At 43.3% G+C, this 20563-nt stretch overlaps 1 protein-coding gene across 2 annotated transcripts in view; it reads right to left on the bottom strand.

The window, feature by feature from the left end:
- Window positions 1-1532: 1532 nt before the first annotated feature.
- Window positions 1533-20563, bottom strand: part of LOC307087498 (uridine-cytidine kinase-like 1) — a 35251-nt gene continuing 16220 nt past the window's right edge. The window contains exons 6-16 of one of the 2 annotated variants that reach the window (XR_013812501.1): window positions 18381-18570; window positions 17133-17194; window positions 15674-15690; window positions 13556-13654; window positions 13384-13477; window positions 13060-13122; window positions 9766-9888; window positions 8676-8783; window positions 8222-8378; window positions 2708-2805; window positions 1533-2409 (exon numbers count right to left, since the gene is read on the bottom strand). Coding sequence is in view for 1 of the 2 variants with exons in the window: in XM_079753092.1 (XP_079609218.1) it covers window positions 2759-2805; window positions 8222-8378; window positions 8676-8783; window positions 9766-9888; window positions 13060-13122; window positions 13384-13477; window positions 13556-13654; window positions 15674-15690; window positions 17133-17194; window positions 18381-18570 (960 nt within the window). In the remaining variant the exon portion in view is untranslated. Of the gene's footprint in view, window positions 2806-8221; window positions 8379-8675; window positions 8784-9765; window positions 9889-13059; window positions 13123-13383; window positions 13478-13555; window positions 13655-15673; window positions 15691-17132; window positions 17195-18380; window positions 18571-20563 lie in introns of both variants that reach the window. The other variant, XM_079753092.1, reaches the window with a different exon arrangement.

The raw sequence follows: 20563 nt of genomic DNA, 5'->3' as shown, positions 1-20563 counted from the left end.
GAGAAATGATCAGGTGATGTTTAAAAGTTGGGGCAGCCATTGTTGTGAAGTGATCTCGGGTCGCTTTATGGTGCCTTCAAAACAGTCGAAGTTTCCGGGAATTTCGGAGGTTGGGATCTTATGGTGTGTTCCTGAATACTCGGACGCCAGCCTTCCGAGTTACACTTCACTTCCGGTCTCGGAGCATTTATAGCGTTCCTGTTCGTCTTTGTGATTGTGTCATGAAATTGGCTAATCGTTGTTTATTGTTAGCTACATTAGCCTCTTTAAACCAGCTCGAAAACAAACAAAACAACTTTATATTGTATTGCACGCACAGCAAGACCATGCAATGTATAAATTGGTGACCGGAATAAAGTAGCAATGTAATCAAGTGTGTAAGACGATTTAAAATCAACATTAAAATGACCTACATGGTACAAATACAAAAAAAAAAAAATCTCTTCATGGGCGCAGACAATTTGTTGAGAGCGTCATCACTGCTCTCGGTCTACTCTCAGATTTTCGAAAGATGAAGACAAAAAGGGGGCGTGCCTTTGAGAAATGCAACAAGAAAGCTGGGAGATCTTCGACTTTCGACTTGGAAGTCTGGCATTCGAGGATTCAGGAACACACCATTAAGATCGGAGGAAATCGCCTTGAACACTGTTAAGTCAGAGGTTTCCCTCGGAACTTTGTGCGGAAGTAGAGCAACCCGAGCCTCCGAGTTGACGTCACAACAATGGCTGCCCATTTCATTGATAGACTAAAGTGAACTTGCAGCAAGCACTAAGAACTTAAAACCCATTCTAACATTTGCATTACGATACATTATAGCTTAAAATTATAAACATTAACTGATTAATTCTCCCTCATGTTCAACCATCCCAAGCAGTTCTCAGTTCTAACTGATTCATCTGATTCAGTAAAGAAGCGCAAAGAGGTCCCTGCAGGCATCCATACTTGTTATGAAGTCTAGTCTGTAGTCTCCGGTTTTATGTCATAGCCTACGAACGTTTCCTGAATACTTTTATTTCGGAAGATGGGAAGGTTTACGTAAAGACACACACGTAAGAGCTTCCGAACCTCCGAGTTGCTTGAAGGCGGCCTTACTTCCTCACGAAATCTCCGACCAAACAGTGTTCAAAGCACTTTCCTCCGAGCTTTAAAGTCCCAAACTCCCGGAAACTCAGATAGTTTGAGGGCGGCCCGATATGAAGAACTGCAGTAAGTGACCCTGAGGCACCCTTTGATACACCTTCTACAACAGAAAGGTTGGTTTAGGTACATTCACACATTTTTATATTTCACCTTGAATCCAGCATAATTTAGCCTCTATATATTTATGCACAGCAGTCTCTCCCAAAAGAAAATTAAGGATGGCATGAACTAAAACAAAATAGAACATGCAAATAAACACATCACTCATAGACTTACTGAAAAACGAAGAATAGCAGCTCAAAATTAAAACAAACCCATGACAATGATGACAACACAAACTTCACTGGTAAAATTGCACCATGACTTTTAATGTCAATTTGTGGAGGTAAATTATGACCTTAGGTATTTCAACACATCAATAAATATACCAGGCTTTGTTGAGACAGGGAGGGATGCAGTTTACACAAAACTTACAATAAGGAGACATTTACATACAAAACTTCAAGTATTGAACCTGGATGAATGGCTGATGTTAAACTGCCAGCAGCAAATACAGGCTTCCTCATGAGGGAGAAAGTTCATTCATATCTGACTACATACATTAATATGCGTCATATCATATGCAAGCATTGTATCCTTGCAAGTAAAGATAGTGCATGTTAAAGCAACACTAATATCTTCCATCAACAGAATGAGATGCAGAGAAAGATTGTGACGCTAGACTTGTAGTGTCATCAAAAGTTAATATCAATGACAACTCGCATACTGAATGGGGCATTCAGAGTGAAGAGCCAAAGGAAGAAATATTAAAATGACCTTAAAGACCTAAACCTCAGCCTTCAACACAGTCTCTTATGGTAAGTACTGCCTGGCTTCTGTAGCTGGAGATTGGCTAGTCAAATATGAGGGCAAATAATACATGAGCTGGCAGATTGGTCTGGTTTACAGGCTATGACCTCTGGATCCAATGCTAAGATTTCTGGATCCAGGGTGCGACCTCTGGATCCCAAGATATGACTTCTGGATCCAGGCAGCAATTTGTTTTAAATTCAATGATGCATTTAAATTGGGAAACAGTTTTGCCAATGGTTGATTATGCAGGCTCATCGTGAATATCAAGAAGCGAACTAAAGAAACCAGACCTGACCTTTGGACTATCATTACATAAAAAAAATAGTGAATAGAACCCAGTTTTAATAGATATCTTAGTCTTGTCATTTAGCACCTTGCATTGGTTCAGATACACTCCTTCTGGATTGGTTGAAACACCTGAAAGACATTTACAATATAGTGAAGAGGGTATTCAGCAGCTAGCGTTGTACAAACCTGCTACATAACATCATGTCAGGGGGCAACCAGCATGTCAGGAGGCAACAAGCTATCCAAGCGGACTTCTGTCAAGCATGGCAAATTAAATACCACCAATACTTTGACCTGTTTGATTCCAGATTTCCCTTTTTTTAGTTTGAATTCAAATGTACTTTTTGATTCCAGTTGACTTCCAATTGCGGTGACGTCACATAATAACTGTTAACTCCATTAGATGCCATGATTAAAGTAGGGATACCGTGTTTCACACTGCTTCTACTCAGTAGTCCATCCATTGGTCACTGTCATACTAGTCCAAAGGGGCGTCCGTTCCAAAGTAGCGGTCACCGAAGTTACCTTGAGGAAAGAGTAGAGAGTGGAGGGAGAGCAAAGAGGAGATAATAGCAGAGGAGAGAGTGGAGAGAGCAGAGAGGAGAGGAGAGAGCAGAGAGGAGATGAGAGCAGAAAGGAGACGATAGCGGAGAGAGCAGAGTAGAGCGGAGAGGAGAGGGTTTAGGTTTATGAATGAGCGATGAGAACCATCTTGCTTGGTCTTGGGGAAAAAAAGGTAAACTAGAAAATGCATTTCTTGCAGAAAATGCAGTGAGTGCTGCAATTTAAAGTGAGGTTGAAAGCATGTTTTAGTAAAGCCAAATAAATTAAGATGTGAAGAAATGTTGAAAGGCTTAAATCAAGTGAAAAGATTTGAACTCAAAGAGGTCAAAAGTCTAAATGGAGTAAACAATGTAAACCATTTAAAAAATGTGGTTTGGAAACAAAGTAAAGAGTTATACAAATAGCTAAAGTGATAAAGTTTGACTACATTGAGATAAAATATAGAAAAGCTGAGCTGTTTAAGCTGCTAAAGTTTGAAATGGTTTAATCAAGTGTGTGTTTGTGTGTGGGTCATCACCTAATAACCAGACAAAGGTTATTAGTTGAGTGCTGTGTGCAGCTCTTAACTATTGTTCTTCTTGGCTTTATTCTTTCTTTATTATTATCTACAAACTTTGGGACCCTACTCCTTCCACAGGAATTATACGCTTCCATTCAGATTTCTTTTATATTTTAAACTTTTTAAGATATTCTACTTTCAAAATATTACTTTTTACAATGAAAGTCAATGGGAGGACAGCGAAGCTGTCTGCCCATTCTCTGACACTTAAACCACTTCAGACTTCATAACTTGGTCAATTTTTAACCGTTAACCAAGATTCAAACACACTTGTCTATAATATCAACAGAATTACAATATTATTTATTCTTTTTTCAGAAACACAGTTTAACAGATTAATTTCATACCGGCTTTGTATATTTTCAGTTGGTCTCACTGAATAAAGTTGAGGCTACAGCGTGAGGACGTTCAGGCAGTGTTGCCAGATTGACCTACTTTTAATCACATTGGGTAGGAAAAATGTGCATTGGGCAGGAACATACAATTTGGGATGGTTTTGAAAAAAACTGGACGCTAAAAAAAAAAACATCCATGTATACTAATAGACGTGAGGCTGACGTTTAGATTTGACCCAATAACGTTAGAATTACGGGGTGGGAGATGGACACCTGTTCAATAGTAATTAGGGGCGAGGGAGGGCCATTAGACCTGTCTCTCAAACTTCAGAGCCAGTTGTAAGGAGGTTTCATGTATGATGTATTAGTCGAGCTGGTGTTGACTGTACATAATTCTCCTGTTATGTTCTTTAAATTATTGTAAGATTATTTCAAGTTTAAGTTCTAAATTCAACATAAATGTAAGATCATTGTATGCATGACTATTTTGAGGGTTGTTTTATTTTAGCTCATGTACCAAACATACATTTTCTGTGGCTGTGTCCCTGTCAATTAGGTCACATTCAGGTGTTTATTGTACTCACCATTGGTACTTACAACCTATTTTGTGTGTTGTTTATTAGTGTCATAATATTGTCATCAGTGTCAGTGTGTTCCTTAGACAGAGTGTGTCACTCTACACTTGTGAGGTTTGTGTGTGTGAGAGATAGACGAGAGGTTCCTTCTATACCGAATTACGTCATAGTTAATAATTCGGTTCCATTTAGGTGTGTCTTTGTGTATTTCGCATTGCAGAACTATATGATTAATCATTTTTCTCTCAATTTTAGGGCAGGTTTTTGGTTGATGGTTTGGAAATTGCCAATCCGATCTGGCAACACATGCTATCTACACAAACAATGTGCTATATGAAAACTGAGCCATTTAAGCCATTTAACATTTCTTTATGTCTTAATCTATGTGACTTTAGTAAAACATATTTTCAACCTCACTTTGCACTACAGCACTCACCGCATTCTAGTAAATCGAGATAAGCGCACAAAAGGATAAGGCTTATACCGTTGGACTCCTTTGGGTCTCTATCATATGACATATCGTTTGTGTAGTAAGCATGACATGAAAAATATCGTTCTGTTAGCATTTAGATTCTACCGGAAGTACATCGGATATGTAAGAAGCTAGCCTCTAGCCATATAAACAGGGGTCCCCACCAGGCCTGGAATTTCGTGATTTTAGGGGCAAGGCCATTTGGCCTGCAGCCATAGGCGTCGATTACACCGGGGACGCGTCCCCACCAGTTTTCGGCAAGATTAATTTTGTCCCCCCCAGAAAAAAAAAATAAAAAAATAAAAAATTATGTTGGTTGTGGTATAAATTTTATCAATATTGTAATTGGTTTTTGACAAAATATTGGTTTGAATAAATTCAATTGGTCTGTTATAAATTCAAAATTAATTTAAATAGGAAAGCTAAACGTTAAAGCACATAGGGCAAAACACTCCGGTAGCACTAGGCATGCTAGCCAACAGTGTGTCGCGCTGGTACAGGCTAGCTAGCTAAAAAAACTCAAGAATGACATATTTCTAGAATAATATTAAATTAGCTGAGCTCATAAGACATTAGCACACTTACTGTGCATGCCAGCTTCAACTGCTTAGCTTTATAAAAAGCTCTGATGTCCTGTCCACTCCTTTTTGACATTATGCTGTATAATTAACTAGGTAGGATGAGAGAATGTCGGGCTCTGGTTGTATCGCTATCTCGTCTTTTTTCAGTCGTGACTAGATGCCCCCTCTGCAGCACCGTAGTTGTGGATTATTTTTGTATGAGGCGCCAGCCTGGCTTAGACAATGAATGAGATATTAATACCAATACTCTATGGCTGGTATGCAATGATGAGGCATCAGACCGTCAATTAATTTTAGCCTGAATACATAGGAAAAAAACACCAGACCGTTAGTACCACGGATGGACAGTATCAGAGCGAAAACCTGTTGAACTTAATGGATGTGGTTAGGCAGCAGGCATGCAGGCAACCCCGCGGGATACATCTGCAGACCACTGGCACATTAATAAAGGTAAGATGCGATATTTATTGCTTAAGATTTGCTGGTACTTTGGCAAGATCATTTTTTGCCCTCATGTGGTCAGCTGTTTTAACTTGAAATAGTACTACTAGCCATAGCCTCCAAGTAGCTTAACTTAAATTATCCAGTGTTTGCGTTCTTACGATGTTGGGTATAGACTAGTGGATATTACGATAGTGGAGTCGGTGGAGTCAGTCTCTTGTTGACTCAAAGTGACTTTTGGTCATTCGCTTTGCTTGAATTCTGGAATAATTGTGTCTGTGTGGTTGAGGGGGGGGGGAGTGCATGGGTTTCAGTCAGAATGCCCTGTAGATTGGATGGATGTGTGTTGTGAATTGAGAACAGCCAGCTCATGATGTATATAGTGTTCAGCTATAATTATTTTTAGCTTTTTCAGTCTTTTTGTAGTGCTATGTGTAGCTACACGTTTGCCCCTTCTGAACTTAAACACGTAGGTAATAAGCTCCTCTTTGTTTATGTTGGTATAGCTCATGCCATGTCACGTCAACATTGAGTGCATCATGGAGCAGAACATAGTGGGTCATCATGTCCAATGCTTTTTGAAAACGCTTTCTTCATAAAACGAGTCAGACATCATTTTTTTGTATAAATTTTATATTAGTAAGCTACATGGGTATCCCGTCTTTCAGAACTTTTCATGACCTGCGCTAAAGAAAAATAAGGTGCATCCTCAATGTACCCAGCACTTCTGAAAAAGCACTCCAGATTGCGTCTCTGTCCCCACCACATTTCAAACCAAACTCACGCCAATGCCTGCAGCGGGGCAATTTTTTGACGCCCAAATGCCACATGGCAGGGCATCAAGGCCATACGTTTAAAAGCATGATTTTGATTTCACTTAAATACACAAATCCATTTCTAAAAGCATTAATGCCTTTTTAATAAACAGTGTAATAAACACTTCTAGAGAAATTGTTCATTGATTTGCAGTTTTTATCTGCATCTTGAAGAGCCCTTTTGCGATAATTCTCCACTTTTTCAAAAGGAAAGAAAGTTGAGTGAATTTGTTGAATTTTGTAAAATGTTAAAACTATTATTGTCTATATGATTAGAATTTGTCATAAGTAATATATCTTTTTTAACTACACATTATAATTACAATTATTTCAAAATGACAATAACCCTCCCTCTGCCGTCATGGGGGTCGCCAGTGTTGCAGATTGGGCAGGAAATCTGGCCCAATCTGGCAACACTGGCGGAGGCGTCCCTTATTGATCCTAAGCAGTTTAATTTCAGAGTGCAGCAAAAAGCTCTGCTACGCTGGAACTTAAAAAATGCTTGAGAAAATGTAACTTGTGTGGATGCTACCGCACTACTTGGTCAATAAAAGAGCTAAGCTACTCAAAAGCTACTTCTTTCAGAAAAAAGCTATTTGTTGATTGTTTTTCGAACGCTTACATTTATTGTCACGTCGTCCTTGGGATCGCTGTGCAGTACGGATCGGGTAGCCGGTCAACGAGAGTTTTTTAACACTTGCATTTTTATTGATCACACTCGTTGATAACGTTACTGTTGTGTAGACCAATCAAGTACATGTAGTAACATCAGTGCCCGGAGCGGACTTGACAGGAGAGGGGAGAGAGGCAGGGGGAAAGGAAAAATAAAACGGGCGGAGCTCGGCACCACGGTCGCAGTGGCCGATGGGCATACAATTTTCAGATTTTCACGGCCAGATAGCGCGGCCACGACGGCGAAAGTCCTGTCCTGGTCCCCACACACAAATGCCCGATATATAATAATCATATTTCCATTTATTAACCAGTGTAACAAGAAATAACGTAACCGTTTAAGCTCAGCATTATGTTTCTAGGTTAAATATTGACTTTGTTAGGCTCTGTGACGTCCAAAATGGTTAGCTTTTGTGATAGCCACAAGCGTGGCTATCACAAAAGCTGTTATCAGCTGTAGCCCAAGCTAGACATCATCATGCTCTAACCTAAATAAATGAAATCGAAAATCTGTTTAGATACAAGTGTGTTGATTTGTTAAATGTTTGAACGAAGATTAACGGTTAGAAATTGACCAAGTTACGAAGTCTGATGTGGTTGAAATGTCGGAGAACCCTATTGACTTCCAAAAAATATCATGTTAAAAGAAGAATATTTAAAAAAGAAATGTGAATGGTAGAACACAATTCCAAGCTAATCAGAACATAAGAAAGAAAGAAGAAAGCCTAAGAAGAACAATAGTTGAGCGCTGCATGCAGCACTCAACTAACTACAGGTAAATTCTGCTACAAGTCACTTATACACTCACCTTACATAAGACCTTAAATACATGAATACATTAAAAACAAGCCGATATTAATAACTTGACAATAACCTAAAGGTAGATTTCGGTGAGGGGGTTCTAATTAACAGCTTGCTTCGCCTCACCGATGCCCGGGATGATGTGGAACTGCTCGTTGACCTCCTTGTCCACGGCCGTGGTAATGATGCGGACCCTCGGGAAGGCGTACGCCACGGAGTGAACGCCCATCTCTGCCATGAGGAGGGAGAGCAGGAAGATCCTTTCCTCTTGCACGTCGTGGTCCTGGGACACACACACCAACACAGCAGTTATTACCAGTAGATTTACTGACGGCTCTGAAGTGGTGGGCGTTAAGGGGACCTGAGCGCCGTGTTCATAAAGGCAAAGAAATAAAGAACCAATGGATCCATCTAGAAAGGGCAGAACTGTTTGTCTCTGGGTCACAACCAGATCACTGGGTCAGTGCATGCATGCGTGTGTACACGCAGAAACACGTGTGTGTGTGTGTGGGCTGCACATGTGTGCATTTGTTTATTTGTGTGTGCATGTGTGTGCTTCTGTGTGTGCGTGTGGACCCACCAGCAGTACCCTGATGGCCATGAGGGCGGCGGCCCCGGTGGACACGGTGCTGTCCATCAAGATGACGTAATCCTCACTGATCTCCTTGGGAAGGCGCAGGTAGTGCAGCTGGACACACAACACACAGGCTAGGACTGACCCCTGATCCCGGGTCAGGGGAACATACTGATCCCGGGTCAGGTAGTGCAGCTGGACACACAACACACAGGCTAGGACTGACCCCTGATCCCGGGTCAGGGGAACATACTGATCCCGGGTCAGGTAGTGCAGCTGGACACACAACACACAGGCTAGGACTGACCCCTGATCCCGGGTCAGGGGAACATACTGATCCCGGGTCAGGTAGTGCAGCTGGACACGCAACACACAGGCTAGGACTGACCCCTGATCCCGGGTCAGGGGAACATACTGATCCCGGGTCAGGTAGTGCAGCTGGACACACAACACACAGGCTAGGACTGACCCCTGATCCCGGGTCAGGGGAACATACTGATCCTGGATCAGGTTGAATATCAGATTCCTCTCTGCTGCCTCCTTGAGGAGCAGAAGCACATTAGAGAGGCTTGTAAACACACACCGGGCTCCCCCTGTCATCTTACACACACACACACACACACACACACACACACACACACGCAGACACACACACACACACACACACACCTCTGGCTCCCCCGTGTGGTGACCCACCCACCTCTGGCTCCCCCGTGTGGTGACCCACCCACCTCTGGCTCCCCCGTGTGGTGACCCACCCACCTCTGGCTCCCCTGTGGTGACCCACCCACCTCTGGCTCCCCCGTGTGGTGACCCACCCACCTCTGGCTCCCCCGTGTGGTGACCCACCCACCTCTGGCTCCCCCGTGTGGTGACCCACCCACCTCTGGCTCCCCTGTGGTGACCCACCCACCTCTGGCTCCCCCGTGTGGTGACCCACCCACCTCTGGCTCCCCCGTGTGGTGACCCACCCACCTCTGGCTCCCCCGTGTGGTGACCCACCCACCTCTGGTTCCCCGTGTGGTGACCCACCCACCTCTGGCTCCCCTGTGGTGACCCACCCACCTCTGGCTCCCCCGTGTGGTGACCCACCCACCTCTGGCTCCCCCGTGTGGTGGTTGGTCTGGATGAGGATCTTCCCCAGCCGGATGTCTTTGCACACGGCTGTCAGAGCCTGCTCCATGGTCTCCCCTGCCCTCAGGATGGACACGCCTGTGATCTGCACGCACACACACACACAGACCAAGCCATTCCAACACGCACACACAACGAGGGACAGACAGACAGACAAACGCACACACACACCACAACATGCCAACACACACACACACACACACACACACACACACACACACAATGAGGGACAAACACACACACGCACAAGGAAACAGACACACACAACGAGGGACCCCCAAACACACACACACACAAACACACAACCAGATATGTACACAGTTATGCCTGGTTAATTGTAGTCGTTTTGAAAAAAAATTATTCAAACAAAAGTAATAATATTATATATGAATATATAATATGCATTGTGTTAAACCAGAGTAATGCAGAAAGGATGGACTTGCGGACACGAAAATACTACGGACACGTAATGTAACGAGAATACAAGTCTACCGTATTTTCCGCAGTATAAGGCGCACTTAAAAGCCGGTAATTTTCTCAAAAAACGACAGTGCGCCTTATAATCCATGGATCAATTGGTTAATTGGTTGATCCATACTGGTTGTAAACGGCGCTCTGTCAAAATGTTTCAGTATGAAAAACCAATAAAAACAATTTAATAATAATAATAAAATGTTTCACTACGACTACGATAAAGCCACACCGCTTGCAGCATTACAGCTATCGTAGTCAGTGCACACAGCATTTTACTGTGCTTACTCACGGAAGGTCACACTATACGATCACAGAGCCAGGAAATCGGGCGGAAGACTGGCCACACTACAAGATTTGAGGGTGCGATGCTCTACTTTGTATCATTCACGTTTGCAAGATATTTAAAAAATCTAAGGTTTGGAACTGCGTAATTGTGTTTTACTTTTTTGTCATAAAGGTTCCAGTTTTATATCTGCTAAATGCAGCAACTCGTCCTTACAGTTGCGTTGCGCGTGACGAGCTATACAATTAGCACAGCTCCATCTAGTGGATGCATAACGCATCCCCAGTCAAACGTTTGACTGCAGTATCTTCTATGCTATGCTATCCTTATAATCCGGTGCGCCCTATTAATGAAAAAAGTTCTAAAATAAGTCATTCATTGAAGGTGCGCCTTATAATCCGGTGCGCGTTACAGTGCGGGAAATACGGTACTAAAGTATACTTGTTACATACATTCACACACTCACAAAACAAGTGAAAAGTTGCTGTGACAGTAGGAGCATGCGTTAAACAGCTCCCACTTCCTGGAGGAACCAGGTACCCTCTATAAAACCTTTATGGATCTGTTGGACAGAGAGACGCTACCGTCTCTCTAGAACCTGGATGGATTTGGTGGACAAACAGACGCTACTGCAGGGTTTCCCACACTTTACAGTTTAGGCGGTCGCCTAAACTTATTTTTTTTCTTTATATTATGTAAAAGTATAAAATATTCATTCACGCTCTGTGCAAAGATAAGACTGCAGGGCAACAGCCTGCATGATAATAATAATTAATGGTCCCCCTGTAAAAGAGTGCTAACCTGGACAGGTTCCAGATTAAGGAGCTCCTGTTCCAGAGGACAGGTTCCAGATTAAGGAGCTCGTGTCCCAGAGGACAGGTTCTAGATTAAGGAGCTCCTGTTCCAGAGGACAGGTTCCAGATTAAGGAGCTCCTGTTCCAGAGGACAGGTTCCAGATTAAGGAGCTCCTGTTCCAGAGGACAGGTTCCAGATTAAGGAGCTCCTGTTCCAGAGGACAGGTTCCAGATTAAGGAGCTCCTGTTCCAGAGGACAGGTTCCAGATTAAGGAGCTCTTGTTCCAGAGGACAGGTTCCAGATTAAGGAGCTCCTGTTCCAGAGGACAGGTTCCAGATTAAGGAGCTCCTGTTCCAGAGGACAGGTTCCAGATTAAGGAGCTCCTGTTCCAGAGGACAGGTTCCAGATTAAGGAGCTCTTGTTCCAGAGGACAGGTTCCAGATTAAGGAGCTCCTGTTCCAGAGGACAGGTTCCAGATTAAGGAGCTCCTGTTCCAGAGGACAGGTTCCAGATTAAGGAGCTCCTGTTCCAGAGGACAGGTTCCAGATTAAGGAGCTCCTGTTCCAGAGGACAGGTTCCAGATTAAGGAGCTCCTGTTCCAGAGGACAGGTTCCAGATTAAGGAAATCCTGTTCCAGAGGACAGGTTCCAGATTAAGGAGCTCCTGTTCCAGAGGACAGGTGTAGAGCGAGCAAACCAATCTCAAGTCTCAAATACTCAAGGCATATTTGAATCCGGGACTCTTTATCTTAATGAGCAAACAATGTCAATTCATCTTAATTTGTGTTTTTTTCAACAACTTCTGGCAACAGGACAGGTACTGTTAAAGGTGGCTCCCGGATGTTATTGCTCTACTTAAAATGCTCTACTACCGTTAAGCCTCTTAAAGGGTCAACTTACTCTACTGAGCCTCTTAAAGGGATACTCTACTGAGCCTCTTAAAGGGATACTCTACTGAGCCTCTTAAAGGGTTACTCTACTGAGCCTCTTAAAGGGTTACTCTACTGAGCCTCTTAAAGGGTTACTCTACTGAGCCTCTTAAAGGGTTACTCTACTGAGCCTCTTAAAGGGATACTCTACTGAGCCTCTTAAAGGGTTACTCTACTGAGCCTCTTAAAGGGTTACTCTACTGAGCCTCTTAAAGGGTTACTCTACTGAGCCTCTTAAAGGGTTACTCTACTGAGCCTCTTAAAGGCTTACTCTACTGAGCCTCTTAAAGGGTAACTCTACTGAGCCTCTTAAAGGGTTACTCTACTGAGCCTCTTAAAGGGTTACTCTACTGAGCCTCTTAAAGGGTTACTCTACTGAGCCTCTTAAAGGGTTACTCTACTGAGCCTCTTAAAGGGTTACTCTACTGAGCCTCTTAAAGGGATACTCTACTGAGCCTCTTAAAGGGTTACTCTACTGAGCCTCTTAAAGGGTTACTCTACTGAGCCTCTTAAAGGGTTACTCTACTGAGCCTCTTAAAGGGTTACTCTACTGAGCCTCTTAAAGGGTTACTCTACTGAGCCTCTTAAAGGGTTACTCTACTGAGCCTCTTAAAGGGTTACTCTACTGAGCCTCTTAAAGGGATACTCTACTGAGCCTCTTAAAGGGTTACTCTACTGAGCCTCTTAAAGGGATACTCTACTGAGCCTCTTAAAGGGATACTCTACTGAGCCTCTTAAAGGGATACTCTACTGAGCCTCGTAAAGGGTTGACTTACTCTACTGCCGCTGAGCCTCTTGCCCTCGTAAAGCGCTCCCTGTGGCGTCTCCACAAACACTGGCTAAGAAGAAAGAAAATGCAAAGTTAGTGTGCGATAAAAAAACGATAATAAGTATCTAAATATAATGATTCTCAATACAGATATAAGGAAAATTTGACAATGGTTGATACAATTATGTTCAGTGGTTTTGTTGCATGCAAGAAAATGTCAAGTAAAACAAGGCCAACAAAAAGGCAATCCTCACAGGTCAACGGATGAGTCCACACACAACTTAATGTTGTCATGCATCCAGATCAAGATGATTACAGAGAACACACTCACCTTAAGAGGTAGGAACGAGAGGGCGTGCTCTATTAACAGTCTCATCAACCTCTTGGAATAGAAGATGAACTCATCGCGATTCGTTTCCTTGTTCCTACAAACACACAGACAAATGGTTGGTTCAAATTCTACAGTATGTGCGTGTGCATGCGGTGTGTGTGCGTGCGATCACCTGATGATGGTGTGCATTCCCCGGACCTGTGGCGTGGCCAGCATCAGGCTGAGGGTCTCGGGGAGGGGCTGACCCTGGTGGGCTGAGGCCAGGGCTGACCTGAGACACACACACGTGCTCAGTGAGGGACAACACCGACAACGCCCCCCCCCCCCCCCTCGTGCAAAAGGGTCCTATTGCCGTAACATTAGATCTAACTGACAGCCTCAGCCTGTCCATCGTGACCACACAGCGACCCCACAGCAGTCTGCATTTAGTTTCTATTGCTGAGGTTACATTCATATCATACAGAATGAGGATTTATATGGAACAATGTTTCGTTCACTAGTGATTTGGGTGCGGCCAAGATGGAGAAGCTGTCCTGCTTTCAGAGCAGCAGTAGGGAAGGGGAGAGAGTGTTATTTGGGCTCAGTAGCCCTGCTGCTAGAGGCTAATGCCAGGCATGAAGTAGGAACCAACTAACTTAGCATGGGAACCGCCTTCCAGGAAGGCAGGAAACAAACCCCTTGTTATGTAAGATTATCAAAGCTGAGTATTTAGAAAAACACTCAATCTGTTATACTAATACGACTAATAAATTAATATGAATTGTTAAGAGGATAACATCCATATAAAGGAATAACATTCACATGAGACAATATAATGACTTAATTCAAATCTACATTCTTTAAAAACAACAATGGATGCAAATTGCACAATTGTGTTCTCACATATCCCCGGGAGCTCCCTCTGAAGAGGTGGCGGGCGAGGGTACGACGAGCAAAGAGTCACGGGGAGGGGCAGGAAACAAGAGGACCAGAAGAAGATAGAGTAAAGAAAACCATTAGGAAGTGTGAAACCCCCATGGAAGAACTTACCACCTGCAGTGGCCCTTTACCTGTGTGTTTTAAAAGACGCTACAGTTGATTTACTCATTAATTAATCCTGCTGCTATTAAGTCATTCTACTTATTCGTCCTGCCCAGTTCTTGTTGCGTAAAGCAGAGGAGAGTGAGCGAGAGAGAGCGAGAGCCTATGACAGATACATCCTTGTCTGAGCTTGTGGTGATTGGTGGCAGGGATGATAATTGAGGTGTTCAGATTCATTCTCACTCAACTTATCTATGCATTACAAAACACATTTTTCTAGCTTTGACTTGTGAATGTGGACCGGAGCAACACTTAAAGGCACTTGCTTTGAACATGATCAGAATTGTTTTATTTGTATAGGCCATACCCATACACACTGCAACATATAGGTCCAGTTATGTTTGTTTAGGTCATACATACACTGTAACATATAGGTCCAGTTATTGTTTGTTTAGGTCATACATACACTGTAACATATAGGTCCAGTTATTGTTTGTTTAGGTCATACATACACTAACATATAGGTCCAGTTATGTTTGTTTAGGTCATACATACACTAACATATAGGTCCAGTTATGTTTGTTTAGGTCATACATACACTGTAACATATAGGTCCAGTTATGTTTGTTTAGGTCATACATACACTGTAACATATAGGTCCAGTTATGTTTGTTTAGGTCATACATACACTGTACATATAGGTCCAGTTATGTTTGTTTAGGTCATACATACACTGTAACATATAGGTCCAGTTATGTTTGTTTAGGTCATACATACACTATAACATATAGGTCCAGTTATGTTTGTCTGGCTGTGTGAGAATGGCTCCTCGATAGGGGAGTCGTGTGTTGCAGGGGGCTTCTTTGTGAACGGTCAATTATGTTATTATTCATTTTGTGTCTATTGTGTGCACAGCTAATGACTATCAAGCAAAAATCATTTTTGATGCATGATCCAATTTCAGTCATATGGGAGAACGACCACGTACGTCTAAGCTCAGAGCCCACAGAAACACACGCACACACTTCCTCTCGCAGATGTTTTGATAGGGCAGCAACAATGACCAAAGAAAAGGGAACACTTGAGGGGCACACTGCAGGAATAGCAATGGCTGCGGTGCGGACGTACTTTCCACTTCCAATCGGATGTCAAGGTTCAGAAATGTCAGACTTTTTTCACTTTATGTATGCCGTCAGTGGAACAGGAAAGAAAAAGAAGGAAGGGGGGATACGGAGGAGGGAGGATGGAGGAGGACTGGAAGAGCTCATACCTTACTGTGATCTCCCGCTGGAACAGTTGCAGATGGGGGGGACATATGTAGACACAGCACACAACCAGAAGAATCTCATTAAACAGCACTGTACATTTCTCTAGTCTGAATTCTTTGTTAGGATGCTTAATCGTAATGATTAATTTTTAGGGGTCCGAGCAGCGAAGCTGCTTGGTCCCCTATTGTTTCTGCAACGATTTCTTTCCCCTCAAATTCTGTAAAAGTCATACTGCAGCCTATACCGTAAGTCGAAAACTCTTGACATTTTCAGGTATGGTTAGCAATAACCCCCACTACCCATAAACCCAAACCCAAACTTATTTCTCTTCACCAGATTGACCTGGACTCAAAATTCTTTCAGAATATGAATCTCTAGAATCAGATGCATTTATAAAACCCCAGAATCCCGCAATTTCATATTAATGCTAAACATGATAAAAAGATTCACAGGCTTCAAAAATAATCAAAAATTCACCAAAATCGCCACATAAAATCTTTAGACCAAGCCTCCCATAAATCTTCGAACAGAATGTTTTATTTAGTTCCAATTGACAAATATTGTCCAATAAAGTTGGAGAAGTTAGACCATTTTGTTATTGTATAAAAAAAAAACATACGACTAATATTAGAAAGCCCTAAATTCTCTTGTGAAATGTGTGCTTGGAGTTTTCTTGATGTTGTGTGCTTATCAATCAACATTTTCACCATGTGAATGAGGCTTCATGCAGTTCAGGAATGTCAGTGGCTCAACGGGATAATGCTGTGTACTGGTGATCCTTAGGTTGAGAGTTTGAATCCTGATTAGAGCATTATGAACGAGCTGAACATGACATTCTGTCATTGCCACTCATTTAAGAAACACAACATTGAACGGCACCTGACATTCATCAGGCAATCAACATTCCGGCTCATTAGTTTCTAAGAATCTGACTGCCAAGACACAGTATGGCATTAAGGGGAACTTCTTCGTTAACCATTTCTCCTTCATAATTAACTCTGTCATATTTATATTTCTTCCGTTAGTGTTCCCAGACTACAAATGTTTAATTTCCCCAGAATTTCAAAGATTTTTCAGGTATATGCTTTGAAGAAAGCCCTTAATTCACTTGAGAAATGTGTGCTTTGAGTTTTCTGGATGTTGTGTGCTTATCAATAGACATTTTGACCATGTGAATGAGGCTGCAGTTCAGGTTTATAAGTGGAACATCTTTCCTTAAATATGACAATTATGTGTTATATTTATATATCTGCCATTAGTGTGTTCTTGACTTTTTTATTTTGCTCGGACCCCAGTGAAAAACATTAGCTGTATGATTGGAAAGGAAACAGGAGAGTTGCAGACATGGGCTGACAAGAGCACCTCCCCTCTCCATCTCAATGACCGGAGACCGCCGGCACCAACACATCTGAACCGTTGGGTTCCAGATATACAAGCAAGAGGGGCCAGAAGACTGCTTACCTTCTCCAACTGGCTGTGGACGTGCTGGACTATGAGGTCCAGTGCTACGAAGTTGTCCCCCCCTGGGTTAAAACAAGGAGATGGACAGACTGACACCTAGCAGACACCCAGACAACCACTTCATCTACATCAAGAGCAACATGGAGGGGGGCTCCTCCCAAAATCCATGTGGGCAATAACAATTCAATCCATGTAAAAATATCTGATGAAGTAAATATTTAAGACTTGAAATTACAGCGGGATTTGTTAAAAAAAAAGTAAAACGGATGGTCTATCAACGCTAGTGTGACTACATAGTGTGCCTCTCATGCCCGCTGTTAGAGCCATGTGGTTGGTCTTTATTATTCACATACTGCCTGCAGTACAGCATTACGACCACAAAGGTACATGAAGTGACTTACAATATGTAAAGGATCACAGGATCACAAGCATTTCCCAACACATTCATGGACTATTTCTACGTCATACCAACTTAGAAATGGCTTTAGCGTAAGAGGATATGCAATGACTCACCTCTGGGCACCACGATGTCAGCCCGCTGGACCTCTGTACATGGACTCACCTCTGGGCACCACGATGTCAGCCAGCTGGACCTCTGTACAGTGACTCACCTCTGGGCACCACAATGTCAGCCCGCTGGACCTCTGTACAGTGACTCACCTCTGGGCACCACGATGTCAACCCGCTGGACCTCTGTACAGTGACTCACCTCTGGGCACCACGATGTCAGCCCGCTGGACCTCTGTACATTGACTCACCTCTGGGCACCACGATGTCAGCCAGCTGGACCTCTGTACAGTGACTCACCTCTGGGCACCACGATGTCAGCCCGCTGGACCTCTGTACAGTGACTCACCTCTGGGCACCACGATGTCAGCCCGCTGGACCTCTGTACAGTGACTCACCTCTGGGCACCACGATGTCAACCCGCTGGACCTCTGTACAGTGACTCACCTCTGGGCACCACGATGTCAGCCCGCTGGACCTCTGTACATTGACTCACCTCTGGGCACCACGATGTCAGCCAGCTGGACCTCTGTACAGTGACTCACCTCTGGGCACCACGATGTCAGCCCGCTGGACCTCTGTACAGTGACTCACCTCTGGGCACCACGATGTCAGCCCGCTGGACCTCTGTACAGTGACTCACCTCTGGGCACCACGATGTCAGCCCGCTGGACCTCTGTACAGTGACTCACCTCTGGGCACCACGATGTCAGCCCGCTGGACCTCTGTACAGTGACTCACCTCTGGGCACCACGATGTCAGCCAGCTGGACCGTGGGTTCGATGTATTGCTCAAAGGCCGGCTTTACAAATCGATTGTACTGCCGGATTACGCCGTCGATGTCCCGGCCGCGGGCCGTGATGTCTCTCTTCAGCCGCCGCACCAGACGGATGTCTGAGTCGGTGTCCACAAAGACCTTCATGTCCAACAGCTGAGGGCAGAGGAATAGTCTTGTTAAAGGACAATTCCGTAATTTTGAACATTGAGCCCCCTTTCTGATTTGCCTAGGATGAAATAGAGTGGTTAACTTCGAAATTTTAGATATTGGTCCTGTCTCGAGTAATCGGCTAATTTCGAATCAACCCTGCCTGCGTGCATTCAAAAACTAAATAAATCTGCATTTTGTAAATGAAACGGAAAGGGGGATTGGTTGTAGTCTTTTCGCTTGGTTCTAGCCCTACTGTTGATACGGAGAACCGAGCGAAAAGACAACAGGACCAGACCCGTTTCTGGTTCCGGTCCTGTTTCCGTTTCATTTACAAAATGACGATTTACTAAATGCCAAATAAAACACGACAGAAACTGTATTTCACTACGATACTTGATTAGGAACATCAACGAACAACATTAACCACTCGATGAGTTTCACATTTCTGAAAACGAACGTTTAGGGGTGTTTTTGAATGCAGACAACCAGCCATCGTGAAGCAGGCAGGGGCGATTTGAAATTAGCCAAATACTCGAGACAGGACCAATACCACTCTATTTCATCCTAGACAAACCAGAAAGGGGGCTCAAAATACCGGAATTGCCCTTTAATCCCCAGGGAAACTGAAGCAGAGTCACTCTGCTTCAGATAGATGCCGGAGCATCAAAAGATACCATCAAAAACCTTCTAAGTTTGAACCAACAATGAAAAGGCGTCTTGGCACGTTTCTGTACACAGGCTTCGATTTCTCCATGCTGACGTTTTACAGGCCCTGATATTAGAGGATATGCCACTGGACAATTCAAACTTTAGAATTTGCAATGATGACAGGGATGCAGGAAAATATTTTGCACTCAGTAAATATAGTATCCAAGTTATGCAAAAGAAGGATATGGATATTTATTTTCTATGCAGCAGACCTACTGGGCATTGCATGCAACACCGTGTCAAAACTAAGGGATGAGTTTGAAGATACCAAACGCAAAGCACAGGGACTTGCAGCTAACTGTCATTTCACTCAGAGACACTTACAAAGAGACGTTTTGATGAGATCTGTGAGGACCGGCGCCTTACAAGTCCAGAGGAACGTCTCAAAGATGGCGTCTTTAATGTGTGCATTGATACTGTTGTTCCTGAAACATTGATTCAGAGGGATGGCTGCAATTTACATGAGATTCAAATGTCTGCATCCCAGTGAACTCATACAAGCAAACAATGATGCGGTGCACGCATCCACAGAGGCCCTTCTCTTCTCTAAAGCCAGCGTGCTCGCCGAATGGATTAACCAAACACTATGTCCACAGAGGAGGGCAAGGAGGAGAATATGTTTTAAACATTGTTGAAGAAAGAGCGAAAACATTTGATTTAGAGGGAATAAAATTACCTCAGGGTAAACTGTTACCCTCGCATTTAGGCCTATTTCTATTTTCTTTGGTCTGTGCACGTTTCCCCACTTGAATCTTGTGTTGGTTCTGTGCTGGATAGCAATATACATATTTGGTCTATGTTGAGTAAGTTTGTGCACGTTATCATGGTAGCGGTTGTTTGTGGCTTGCCCTTACAGCACTGTATGTTAGTAAGCGCAACATGGTTTGTTTGAAGGACTTTATTTGGCGTTGAATAATCAGAAGATGACATTACTGCTATCCTACCGAGCTTGAAATAGGACTGAACATTTTATTTTGATCCGTTTACTGTTGCCCAAGTCACGTCATTGTTACATGCAGCGTTTATGCAACGTTTTCTTAATTTTTAAAGTAAGTCATGCCTGCTTCCTTTACCTTTGCCTGCCTCCAGGTATTGCCTCTGGGGAATAAATAAATGCACATAAGTGCACAGTTTTCTTTACGCCTCTTGACCGTTACCAGAGCTATCCTCCTCTGAAGACTGCAGTGTGGAACGCCTTGTGGTTTCTGATGTATTGTTCATTTTGCTGGCGTCTCTACAACCGCACCTCCATTGTCAAAGACCCCAAACCCCATTCCTAACCCAAGGG

This window comes from Pollachius pollachius, assembly GCF_949987615.1.
Source record: "Pollachius pollachius genome assembly, chromosome: 16".
Lineage (NCBI taxonomy): Eukaryota > Metazoa > Chordata > Actinopteri > Gadiformes > Gadidae > Pollachius > Pollachius pollachius.
This window is presented reverse-complemented; position numbering and strand designations above follow the sequence as displayed.